Source organism: Anolis carolinensis, chromosome 4, assembly GCF_035594765.1.
Source record: "Anolis carolinensis isolate JA03-04 chromosome 4, rAnoCar3.1.pri, whole genome shotgun sequence".
Classification (NCBI taxonomy): domain Eukaryota; kingdom Metazoa; phylum Chordata; class Lepidosauria; order Squamata; family Dactyloidae; genus Anolis; species Anolis carolinensis.
The window spans coordinates 245,852,328-245,865,805 of record NC_085844.1 but is presented as its reverse complement, the minus strand read 5'-3'; the positions used below and the strand labels follow the sequence as shown (position 1 = coordinate 245,865,805).

At 42.2% G+C, this 13,478-nt stretch overlaps 1 protein-coding gene across 4 annotated transcripts in view; it reads right to left on the bottom strand.

Moving 5' to 3' along the window:
- Positions 1-13,478, bottom strand: part of uckl1 (uridine-cytidine kinase 1 like 1) — a 68,301-nt gene that overhangs the window by 38,946 nt on the left and 15,877 nt on the right. For all 4 annotated transcript variants that reach the window (XM_062979074.1, XM_062979076.1, XM_062979072.1 and 1 more), the window contains exons 2-3: positions 5,474-5,667; positions 4,122-4,228 (exon numbers count right to left, since the gene is read on the bottom strand). In XM_062979074.1, coding sequence (XP_062835144.1) covers positions 4,122-4,228; positions 5,474-5,667 — 301 coding nt within the window. The remainder of the gene's footprint in view (positions 1-4,121; positions 4,229-5,473; positions 5,668-13,478) is intronic.

Here is a 13,478-nt window from a genome sequence, read left to right as displayed (position 1 = left end):
AAATCTTTGACATGATGTGAACGATATCACCTTAAGGATGAAAAAGACAAGCTAATTTGGGATTAATTATTGACTAGTTGCTAGCAGTTAATAGTTGTTAAATTAAGTGAACAGTGCAAGGTTTTGGTAATAAAGCCTGAGAAGCAAAGTTACAATATCCATGAGAAAACAGAATAGCTGGCTAAAAAAAAAAAGCCCTACAGTCAACTTAGCATTTAAACCAGGAGTAAATATCATGAAATCCTCCAGATGTTCAATCACAACTTCCAGTTATGCCCCACTCGCATAACAAAGGGTTTTTTGTAATTGTGTCGGAAGTGACTTGGGAACATACTGAAAATTGCTTCCGGTGTGAGAGAATTGGCTGTCTACAGAGATGTTTCTCAGGGGAAATTGATGTGTTAGCTGGGAGGTTTCTGTTACGTCCCCGCCAGCTAGAGCTGACAGATGGGAGCTCACCCCGTCTCACGGATTCAAACCAGCAACCTTCAGGTCAGCAACCCAACCTTCAGGTCAGCAGTTCAGCCAGCACAAGGGTTTAACCCATTGCACTACCGCGGTTCCTAACATAATAAAGAATGAGGAATTCTATTGAACTAGACCAGATAAATATTCTAGAATTCCTTTTATAAATGCTGGTTAGCGATGGCTTACATTAAATAATACAGATGGGGAAAAATCACAAGGGACCAGGAGGTTGTTATTAGAAAAACCTATTTCTACTAATAAACACAATACTTTCAGAGCATATTTGGATGTGTACCTTGTTTGTTATGTGTGCAAACATAAGACAAAAGGATGAATTTTCTGGAATCTGTGGTTTGCAACTAAGCACGCTTACTCAGGAGTAGAAAACAGAGAGAGTGACATGGAAGAGAACACTTTAAAGTATTATATTATTTGACGCACAACAAGATTAGTACACAGCAAACACGATCACTATGCTGGCTGTTGTATTGGATCACATGTCAGACACTTCCCAAGTATCTCGGACTATGCGATGTATCGGCAAATAATGTGTGCAGATCCAAGTAGGGTGGCCTTTTGCAGCTGACAGATGGAAATTTTGTCAGCGCCAATTATTTTTAAGTGCTGGCCAAGGTCTTTAGGCACTGCATCCAGTGTGCCGATCACCACTGGGACCACCTTGATTGGCTTGTGCCAGTCACTGCAGTTTGTTCTTTAAATCCTCATATTGTGTCAGCTTTTCCAGTTGCTTCTCGTCGATTCTGCTGTCACCTGGGATTGCAACATTGACAATTGATACTTTGTTTTTTAACACGATTGTGAGGTCAGCAGTACTGTGCTCCGAAACTCTGTCTGTCTGAATTCGCAAGTCCCAGGTAGTTTTACATGCTCATTTTCTGTGACCTTTTCCGGCTTGGGATCCCACCAGTTCTTTGTCTCAGGCAGAAAGTATTTGTGGCACAAGTTCCAATGGATCATCTGAGCAACAGTATTATGCCTCTGCTTGTAGTCTGTCTGCACGATCTTCTTGCAGCAGCTGAGGATGTGATCCATCGTTTCGTCTGCTTCCTTGCAGAGTCTACACTTGGAATCTGTCGTTGACTTTTCAATTCTGGCTTTGATGGCATTTGTTGGCATTAAAACCTGTCGTTAGGTTTTAATTCTTGGTTATGTGTTTTATGATTATCTGTTTTATGTATTCTTGTTTATGTGTATAAGTGTTTTAATTGCTGTATGTTTTAACTGACTGTATGTTTCCTGTTATGCTGGAAACCGTTCTGAATCCCTTGAGGAGCTAGAGCGGTATATAAATAAAGTATTATTATTATTATTGACGCAATGACATTGTATGACACAGCAAACAAGACAGATATGCTGGATTTCGTATCACAAAATCACAAGTCGAACACTTCCCAAGTGTTTAGGACTGTGTGATTTATTATTATTATTATTATTATTATTATTATTATTATTATTATTATTATTATTATTATTATTTTATTGTATGACACAGCAAACAAGATAGACATGCTGGATTTCGTATTATTATTATTATTATTATTATTATTATTATTATTATTATTCTAATGGCTTGTTCTTGGGCTGCAAGAATCAGGCCCTCTGTCTCCTATTTCAAAGTTTCATTTGTGAGTCACATTCATGATTTTTCCTTGTCAATTTTGCTCTCAGTTTTTTCCAGGAACTGTCTGTGGAGAGCCTTCTTTTGCAAGTTTTCTCTTCTGCTCTGCATTATTATTACTATTATTATTATTATTATTATTATTATTATTATTATTATTATTATTTTATGACCCAGCAAACAAAATAGACATGCTGGATTTCATATCACAAAACCACAAGTCAAACACTTCCGAAGTCTCTGTGTGATGTACTTTCGGATGATGCACGCAGATCCCAGTAGGGTGGCCTTTCGCAGTTGCCAGATTGTTGTTGTTGTTGTTGTTGTTGTTGTTGTTATTATTGTTATTATTATTATGTTTATTTGTTTTTTCTCTCCATAAGGACACTCAAAGCTTTACTTTTGGTTAATGTTTTGCACAGTTTCTTGGAATGGTTCCTCCGCTCATGTGGTTAGATGAATATGGTTGGAAATCTTGTACAGAGAACGTTATGACATTTTGGCTGACCAAAAATGGATACTGCCACAATTAATGCCTTAGCTTTGATGACAGGGGTGGGGTGTGAGAAGGAAGAACTTTTACAGGCCTCATTGAGCATATGAAATTATTAACCTATGGAGGTTTCCAAGCCTGTCTGTATAGATGTTAGTGGGGTCGTCGGCCTTAGGGTGGGGATAGGAGTTCTGCTGTTATTTCCACTCACGGAGGAACAAAGCTAGTTCTATCCTCTGTTCCAGCTGGGCATCTCATGGCATCACGGATGTTGTCTCAATGTTATTAAGGAGGATATTGACAAGCTGGAAGGTGTCCAGAAAAGGAAAAATAACCAAATGATCAAAGGTTTGGAAGCCAAGGACTATGAGGAATGCATTCGGGAACTGGATATTTTTAGCCTGGAGAAGAGAAAGTTAAGAGGGGACCTGATAGCCATGCTTAAATATTTGAAAAGGTGTCATATTGAGAAGGAAGTCAGCTTGTTTTCTGCTGCTCCAAAAACTAGGACATGGAGCAATGGATTCAAATTGCAGGAAAAGAAATTCCACCTAAACATTAGGAAGAACGTACTGACAGTTCATGGCTGATTGACCGCTCTGGAGTTTTTTTTTTAAAGAGAGGCTGGATAGCTATATGTTGGAAGTGCTTTGACTGCCTTCTTGCATAGCAGAATGGAGTTGGGCTGGATGGCCTTTGGGGTCTCTTCCAACTCTGTGATTCTATGAAATATCAGCCCTACTGTATTTCATCTGATTGCAGAGGCTGCCAGAGAGAGATGATACAGGACAATACGGTCTCTTCCTCCACCTCATAAGAACATCACTTCTTTATATCTGTTCCAGCATCAACACCTTTATTTGTGGTTTCCCACTTTCACAATGGTCCGGTGTCCCTACTTCTACAAAAATCTGTAACCCAAAGGGTAATGCAGGGGGTTAAACCGCTAGATGCAGGAAATCTGCTGACTGGAGGGTTGGCAGTTCAAAGCTGTGAGTTGGGGTGAGCTCTTGAATGTCAGCCCTAGCTTCTGTAAACCCAGTAGCTCGAAAGCATGCAATGTGAGTAGATCATTAGTTACCACCTAGGCGTGAAGGTAAAAGGACACCCCGTACAGATAAGATATTGCCGTATGCCGGCAATACAGTTGGAGATGTCTATGGTAACAGGTTCTTCAGCATGGAAAAATGGAACAAGAGCACCTCCCCATGGCCAGAGTTAAGCATTGCCTTCAGAAACCAGAGTTGAAAAAGGGAGACCTTTACCTTGTCAGTGTCATTGTATGTCGTTGTGCAAAAGGCATCAAATGTTTACCTTATATGTGTTTCTGTAATCCACTCTCAGTCCCTCTGGGGAGATAAAGTGGAATATAAATAAAGTATATTATTCTGGCCCCAAACATTTCAGATAAAGGATACTCAACCTATGTTTACAGTAAGTAGGTGATCTGGAATATAATGTAAGTATTTGAAATATATAAATCAAAGTTCCATTAGTGAGTAGCAGTTGCTCCCAACTTACCTTGTAGAAGGAGTCCATGGAGAGGAGGACCACCCACGGCACATCCAACGCCTCTATGATCATCCGGGCAACGGTGGTCTTTCCAGAGGCACTGCCTCCTCCAAGGCCTGTTGGAAATGGAAGAGGAATGAAAACATGGGATGGAATTTTTGGAACAATATATAAAACAGGCATGGGCAAACTTCAGCCAGTAGGCTGTTAGGAATTGTGGGAGTTGAAGTCCCAAACACCTGGAGGGCTGAGGTTTGCCTATGCCTGATATAACAGTACAAGAAAGTCTTGCAACCTGTTTTAAAAGGTAAATTAAGTAATGGCAACAGAGTTACAATTGGTACCCACGTTGGATTCCTTCTGGTGCCAAGTCAAGACACGACTTCTTATTAAACACTTTAGAGCCTTGTTTACTTTCGAGCACGTATGTGACTTCAAATCTTCCAGCCCTTTAAAGTTCTTTTAAACTTGCTTCAAATGCATCATATGTTCTTGTCTTGTTTAAATTGGTTTTCAAATTTTTAATTTGGAATTGTTCAGATTGTTGTTACCTTTTTTATCTTGTTTGCTGCCCTGAAATTGAGGATAAAAAGGGCCAGATAAGAATACAGTAGTCTCACTTACCTAACATAAATGGGCCAGCAGAACGTTGGATAAGCGAATATGTTGGATAATAAGGAGAGATTAAGGAGAAGCCTATTAAACACCAAATTAGGTTATGATTTTACAAATTAAGCACCAAAACATCATGTTATATAACAAATTTGACAGAAAAAGTAGTTCAATATGCAGTAATGCTACGTAGTAATTACTGTATTTACGAATTTAGCACCAAAATATCACGATGTATTGAAATGACTACAAAAATGCGTTGGATAATCCAGAACGTTGGATAAGTGAGACTCTACTGTACTTTGAAAAAGAAAAAAGGAAGAAAGGGAGGTGAAATGAAGAAAGAAAGAAAGAAAGAAAGAAAGAAAGAAAGAAAGAAAGAAAGAAAGAAGGAAAAAAGGTGAAAGGAAGGAAGGAAGAAAGGAAGAAAGAAGGGAAGGAAAACTGGAGTCATAGTATCAAAGGATCAAATTTGTCTTAAGAGTTGGAAGGGACTCCAAAGGTCATCTATTCCAACCACCTGCCATACAAATAAAGCACCCATCCAATCTCTGTTTAAAGATCTCCAAAGCAAGAGAGTCCTCTGCTACTATTCCACAGTTGCATAGTTCTTACAGTTTTAAAGAAGTTCTTTCTAATGTTTAAGTGCAACGCAAAAAAAGTTAATGAAGGGTAACTAATGTCTTTCCAAACTCTGTGCAAATGGGTGGGCATCCCAAATGGCACCGTGGGAAAGAGAGTGCTCTTACCGATGACAAAAGCCTCTTTGGATTGGGTGCCATGCTCGTTGTACCAGGGCGGGCGGCCAGCGGTGTAGATGGTCCTCTTGCTCGTCCGCAGGAGAGGCGGCTCCGATTTGCACTGGCTGGTGGTCCGTTTTCGGGGCGACCTGGTGGTACCCACCACAGGCAGGAGTCGGTCCAAGGATTCAGCACTACTGTTGCTGAAAGACAAGGGGAGAAATAAATGGGTAGGTGAGATGGTAAACCTGAAAGGGCACAGCTTCACCCAAAAGACTGCTGAACCTGAAACTGCAAGACTTGGATGAAGAATTCTTGCTCAGCTATAAAATTTACTTGACATCACACTCTCCAACGTTTCGTGGAGGACAGGGTACGGCCAAGCAAAATGGAAGTGTTGCCACAATGGAAAATGTTATTAATGAGGCAAAAATGCCCAAATCAGAAGAGGCTGCAGCATTTTGCTTTTGTTTGAGCCTTTTCCTCTCACCATGAATTAATTCAGTGCAGACTATTTTGGTCCTTTGAACTCAGGGAGAGGGAAGTGGGAGGAAGAAAGAGAAACCAGGACACTTTAAAAGCTATTGAAAAAGCTAAATAACAAATTATTGGTTGGGACTGTCTGCCAAATCAATATACTGTAATTGGAGGGTATATGGTATTCTTTGGCCACTCACTATTAGTTAGTCTAGACTACTGCACAAAGTGTTGTCACTCCGAAGGCGCAATTACATTGTCGAATTAGTGCACTTTAACACTGCTTTAATTGCCATTTGCCGAATTAAGGCTGAAGCATGAGGTTTTTTAGACAAATGAATCTAATTTACATATGTTTTAAATGTTATAATTTATTTTAATGATGTATTTTTATAGTTTTAATTGATGATATGTACTGTTTTTGTTTTATTATTATGTTCTTGGCATTAAATGTTGCCAACTGTTGTAAGCCGCCCTGAGTCCCTCCAGGTAAGAAGGGTGGGGTATAAATGCTGGAAATAAATAAATAAATAATAAATAATTGTTCAATTCTTTTGAATCCTGTGAGTTGAATGTCTCACACCTCAGAGATCCTATCAGGAGTAAACTTGTTGTTCTATGACTTATTGCAACCCTAAGGTGAACTTATGAGTTTTCTTTGCAAAATTTGTTCGGGAGTTACTCTTGCCATCCAACTGAGAGAGTGTGACTTGATCATCACCCAATGGATTTCTATGGACGAGCAGGGTCTACGGAGCTGAAAGTTGCATTGACATTGCAGAATTAATACAGTTTGATGCCACCTTAACTGTCAAGGCACAATGCTATGAAATCCTGGGATCTGTAATTTGGGAAGGCACCAGCACTCTTTAGCAGAAAAGACCCACTAAAACTACAACTCCCAAGGCTCCATAGCAGGCATGGGCAAACTTCGGCCCTCTGGGTGTTTTGGACTCCAACTCCCACAATTCCTAACAGCCTACCGGCTGTTAGGAATTGTGGGAGTTGAAGTCCAAAACACCCGGAGGGCCGAAGTTTGCCCATGCTTGCTCCATAGCACCACATCACGGCAGTTAAAGCAGTGACATATTATTATTTCTATAACGTAGATGTGCCTGTGTCCCAATGCTCAAACTAGGACACCGATCAGGCTCTCTAAAGAGGGACAACGAGCTGCCTTCTATTTTTATATGCCATGAAATCACGCAATGAGCAATCTAATATTTATAAATCCCAAAGGGCTCAACCGGACGGAGGTCACCAAAGCTGCCCCTTTTTATCAGCCTGAGTGCAGGAAGCGAGGAGATAAACCTCCTCCGAGGGCTCTTTCGGGGCTGGCAACGGCCTGCAGCAAAAACCATGGCCTGGCCGTGGCTCCGGGCCAGGCGGATAAGCTTGTGCCCGGACTGGAGCAGCGGCTGGGCTCGCTCCCTTTGCGCCAGGGACAGCAGAGAACAGGTTATTTATAGCTGATCTTTCGGAGGCCAGCTGGTCCAACCCCTCCTCTGGTTTTCCATTTCCGAGGCAGGCCGCATCCCCTTTCGCTGATGCATTTATAGCAACCGAGCAAAACAAGAGTTTCAAAATGATCTGTGGGGATGAAGCGAGAGAAAGAGAGAAAAAGTGCCTTTCTTCTGTGCTCCCAGGTAAGATGCTCACCCCATCTTCATCACCTTTGGGGAAAGCTTTGTCCCATTTCAGAACCCCGGGTCTCATGTTCTTGCACATATCCGAAGGAGTGATGGCATTGGGTCAAGAACAAGATGATTTTTTAAAAGCAACTTGGCATTGGGTCAAGGACAAGATGATTTTAAAAAGTCCACAGATTCTGCATCCACGGAGCCAACCTTGATTTTGCCATTTTTAAAACAAAGGACATCGTTTTGCTACGACATTGTATATCATGGGACTTGAGCATCCATGGATTTTGTTATCCACAGGAGGACCTGGAACCAAACCACAGTGGATACCAAAGGCCAACTGTATACAAAACAGAGCTATTCAACCTGGCGGTCAAAGGACTGGCACCAATTCCAGTTCCATTGGTTACCAGTATCTGGAATTTCCTTGGGGAAAAAAAAAGAATAATTGTAGCCAGTACCAGTATGGCACTGGTCCATGATGTATATGGGAGTTGCATTTTCATAAGTGGACTTAATGTGTGTGGGAATTCAAATTCTGAAGAATGGCCGTATTCAATAAAAGTTTGCTGTTACATATATATGTAGCAGAGCTAGCAATGGGAACGATGTATAGTAGGACTGATGTACATCCTGTCACATGCACATCACCCACCACACTTTCCTACTGATGTCCTGTCACTCATCTTTGTAATAGGAGACCCCGGTGGCGCAATGGGTTAAACTCTTGTGTCGGCAGGGCTGCTGACTGAAAGGTTGGCGGTTCAAATCTGGGGAGTGGGGTGAGCTCTCGTATGTCAGCTCCAGCTTCCCATGAGAGAAGCCTCCCATAGGATGGTAAAACATTTGGGGGTCCCTTGGGCAACGTCCTTGCAGATGGTCAAGGGATTTGCAATTTCTCAAGTTGCTCCTGACACAAGAAAACAAACAAGCAAACAAGCAATCTTTGTAATTCAGAGTATCTTAGCATCTCTGCTACATAACGTATGCAGATTTATATTCAGCAAAAGTTCACATAGGAGTGCAGCAAATCCAATCTGAATTTCATACCAGAAGAAAGGTGAGATATAAATTAAAAAAATAAAGATAACTTTAATTTCTTAGCACCTCTGCTACATAACATATGCAGACTGACATTCAGTAAAAACTCATATAGGATTGTAGCAAATACAATCTGAATTTCATGCCAGGAGAAGGGTGGGATATAAATTAAATAAATAAAGATAACTTTCCTGGAACCCACATTAGCTAGTACAGATATAGAATACATATTCCACCTAGTCCTTAAGGAGAACTTTTCTACTGTTAAGACCTGTCTGACAGTGGAAACTACTATGCCAGAAGGTGGTGGACTTTCCATCTTCAAAGGTCTTTAAACCAAGATAGGATGGCCATCTTTCGAGCGTGCTTGAATCGTGTATTGCTGTATAGAAATGCAGAATCACAGAGCTGGAAGGGACCATGATGTCCATCTACTCAAACTTCCTGCTGCACAAAAATGCACAATTCCATGGCAACGGGATGGACTAGATGGCCTTTATGGCACCTTCCAGCTTTGTGGATACTTCCCAACTATTCACGTAATTGAAACATCAGCTGTTTGGTTTGTACTTGCCAGGCAAAGGCATGTGAAAAGCAGAAGTGCTGAACCAAACAATAAGTGGCTCTCTAGCATGTTTACAACCCAACTTATCCTTGCTGGAGGATTCAAGACCAGCAATAAATAAATAAATAAATAAATACATACATACATACATACATACATATATATATTGTATAAAGGAAGCTCTCACAGATTTAGCTAGATTGAGGCCAGACCATGGCCTGAATCCAATTGCTAGATCCGTGGGTGGATCCATTCAAGCCACAGAATTTATATAAGCCTTGACTTGCCAGTCAGCTATTAATGAGCCCTTGGATTTAGGCCCAGGACCTCGGGTTCCAAGCTGCTCAAAGAATAGCAAAGAGAAACACAACATTGATTTGTATGTGTGTGAGAGCAAAATCAGGTGGTTTGGATTCAGCAAACCATGCCAAAGGCCTATCTTAGGGTGCATCTACATTGCAGAATGAATGCAGTTTGACACCGCTCTAACTCCCATGGCTCAATGCTATGAAATCCTAGGAGATGTAGCTTGAAGAGACACCAGTCTTGTAAAACTACAACTTCCATGACAACTGGGAAGACAGAGGAATAATTGGAACCGACCCTTCCTATGAATTGGAGAGTATGAGATTGTGAAGCAGAATATGTCCAAATATTAAACCTCATTGGTCTATCCCAGTTCTTCAAGACAAGCTGAACTGGACCAAGGAGGGAAGCGATCCACTAAATCTTCTGCTTCCACCAGTGGGAAAGAGGCTCTACCTGCAGCGTATGAATCTCATATTTAAAACACACATCACATGGCCAAGCTTGCTGCTACAACTTGAAATCTGAGGACACGGGAGATCATGAAAACGGAGGTCAATCTTCCACTATTAACCTTTCCAAACTTGCTGAACAGACGCAATTGCAATGGCAACAAGCACAAGTTTAGTCCAGGGCAGGGTGACTTTGGCTCTACAGTTTCCAAAATCCGAAATGGGCAACACAGCTCAGGTAAACAAGGGGTTAATAATGCAAAGGCAGTCCCTGGATTACAAACATCTAAGTCTTCCAAATATCCAAAGCCAACTGTATGGGTATATACCAGGCATGGGCAAACTTGGGCCCTCCAGGTGTTTTGGACTTCAACTCCCACAATTCCTAACAGCCTACCGGCTGTTAGGAATTGTGGGAGTTGAAGTCCAAAACACCTGGAGGGCCCAAGTTTGCCCATGCCTGGTCTATACAGTGGGGCTTTGGTATCTCCTGGACCCCTGTGGAGACCCAAAGCTGTGGAGGCTCATGTTCCATTATATCCAATAGGTTTTCCAGCACAAATCTATGGTTGATTTCCACAGCAAACTGGCCACAGAAATGCACTGGACAGCACAGAAATTCCTAGAGAGTTGCTCTCTGTAGAAATCTCTAGCTTCTCCTGCATGTCTGGAGGAAGTGACCACAGAACCTATAGAAAACAACTGTAATAAAATATGCGAATAACCAAATTAGCAAAAGTCCAAACTAGAAATATGGAGGGTGAGTGTATATTTCCGCCTATTTCTTTTGTTGTTGTTGTTTATTCGTTCAGTCACTTCCAACTCTTCGTGACCTCATGGACCAGTCCACGCCAGAGCTCCCTGTCGGCTGTCGCCACTCCCAGCTCCTTCAAGGTCAAGCCAATCACTTCAAGGATACCATCCATCCATCTCGCCCTTGGTCGGCCCCTCTTCCTATTTCCTTCCATTTTCCCCAGCATCATTATCTTCTCCAAGATTTCCTATCTTCTTATGATGTAGCCAAAGGACTTCATCTTTGCCTCTAATATCCTTCCCTCCAGTGAGCAGCCGGGCATTATTTCCTGGAGTATGGACTAGTTGAATCTTCTTGCGGTCCAAGACACTCTCAGGATTTTCCTCCAACACCAAAGTTCAAAAGCATCTCTCTTCCTTCACTCAGCCTTCTTTATGAGTTTGACACTACTTTAATTGCCATGGCTCAGTGCTATGGAACGCTATGGGTTCCGGTTTGCCAAAGTGTGCCTCATCAAACTACAACTCCCAGCATCCCATCACATTGAGCCACGTTAGCTAAAGTAGTGTCAAACCACATTAATTCTACGGTGTAAATGAAACCCAGTGTGGAATAGTGGCTTAACATTTGGACCAAGGGTACAGTGCGACACTGCCTTGACTCAATGTGATGGAATCCTGGGAGTTGTAGTTTTGCAATGTCCTTATACTTGGTGGCAAACTGCATGACATCTACAATGCAGTTTCAACTTTGGAGGGCTTTCTTTAAGAGTCAAAATTCCCTATAAAGCTAATATCCACAAGTTCTCATATCCCTACCACAGAATTTCAGGGCTAGATGATAACTTTGAGCAATGTTGAGCCATGTCCTTAAGCTAAAGGTAAAGGTTTTCCCCTGATGTTAAGTCTAGTCATCTCCGACTCTGGGGGTTGGTGCTCATCTTCACTCCTAAGCTGAAGAGCCGGCGTTGTCCATAGACACCTGCAAGGTCATGTGGCCGACATGACTGCATGGAGCGCAGTTACCTTCCCACTGGAGTGGTACCTATTGATCTACTCACATTTGCATGTTTTCAAACTGGAAGCTGGAGCTAAAGGCTGGAGATAACAGCAGGAGCTCACCCCGCTCCCCAGATTCAAATCACTGACCTTTTGGTCAGCAAGTTCAGCAGCTCAGCGGGTTAACCCACTGTGCCAACGGAGGATCTATGTCCTTTAAAGTGGTGTCAAACTGCATTTATTCTACACAAACGTTGCTGAATGTGAATAAGTCATGGCAGGTATATTATGCAAGGGAACCAGTGAGAGTGGAAGCCTCTTTGGGCCATCCAAAATACTTTGGAGAGCCGCATGTGGCTCACGAGCCAAATGTTAAAATCATAGCGTTGGAAGAGACCACAAGGGCCATCCAGTCCAACCCCCTGCCATGCAGGAAAACAAAATCAAAGCACCCCCGACAGATGGTCATCCAGCCTCTGCTCTAAAAGACTCCATCAGAAAATTCTTCCTAATGTTTAGGGCCGGGCTGTGGCACAGCTGGTTAGTAGCCAGCTGCAATAAATCACTACTGACCAAGAGGTCATGAGTTCAAAGCCCGAATCAGATCGAGTGCCCAACCATTAAATAGCACCAGCTCGTTGTTTACCTAAGCAACCCGTAAGACAGTTGCATCTGTCAGCAGGAAAATTTAGGGACCGCTTACCCGGGGTGGCTAATTTAACTAATTTACGTTGCCATAAAAATGTCCAGCAGCCTGCGTGCCAGCAGATGAGGAAGTATTCCATCAAGGACTCGGCGTCACAGTGGATTATGAAGCAACAGCTCCTCCTGTGGCCGGAATTGAGCATACCCTCATGAAGCCAGAAGCTGGAATATGTTAAATAGCCTCTGTGTCTCTGTCTGTGTGTGTGTATGTCAATGGAATTGAATGTTTGCCTGGGATATGCCCATTGTGATCCGCCCTGAGTCCCAAGGTGAGTAGGGCGGAATATAAATACTGCAAATAAATAAATAAATAAATAAATAAATAAAATAGGTGATGTCTTTTTTCCCTTAGTTTGAATCCAGGTTGTGCAGGTCTGGTGTAGATGCTTCCTTAGACTTGGTGTTTTTTATTCTGTGCAGCTGTGGTTGATCATGTCTTGTGCTTAATGTCACCTCCAGGGCCAGCCTTCTAGAACATCACACACAGATATATGAACTTCTCAGATTTCGGTCTGGGATACTCCCAACCTGGCAACCCTAACTACGCATATGCATCAATTTCATGCAAAACAGATTGGTGCTCACTTGCTTTCCCCCCATATGACAAATAACCTCAACAATTCCGTTTAGAGGTGGCAATAAGGAATAAGATCTGGGGAGGAAGGAGGGGAAAAATCCACCCCAGAGGAAAAAGCGTTGTGGGAGGTTCACTTATGTGCGTTGCTGCTGTACCAATTAACCGGCAAACACGAGTCTCAAAGGGATGCTGACACAAGCAAGCTCTGCTGTTAAGATGGAAAACAAAACCAGGCCCATCAGGATTGCTTTCCATGTGCAAGATGTTTGCATTCAGAATACACATCTCCAAAGGGATGGAAAGACGACTTGCTGCTCCTTGTGAATATGCCAAAACTTACTGGTAATTTACACAGGCTTTCTTCTCTCTCTAACATTACCTCGAGTGCATCTCCATTGCAGCATTAATGCAGCTTGACACTGGTTTAAATGCCCTGGCTCACTGCTGTGAAATCCTGTGGTTTGCAGTTTGGAGAGGTATCAGCAATCTTTGGCAGAGA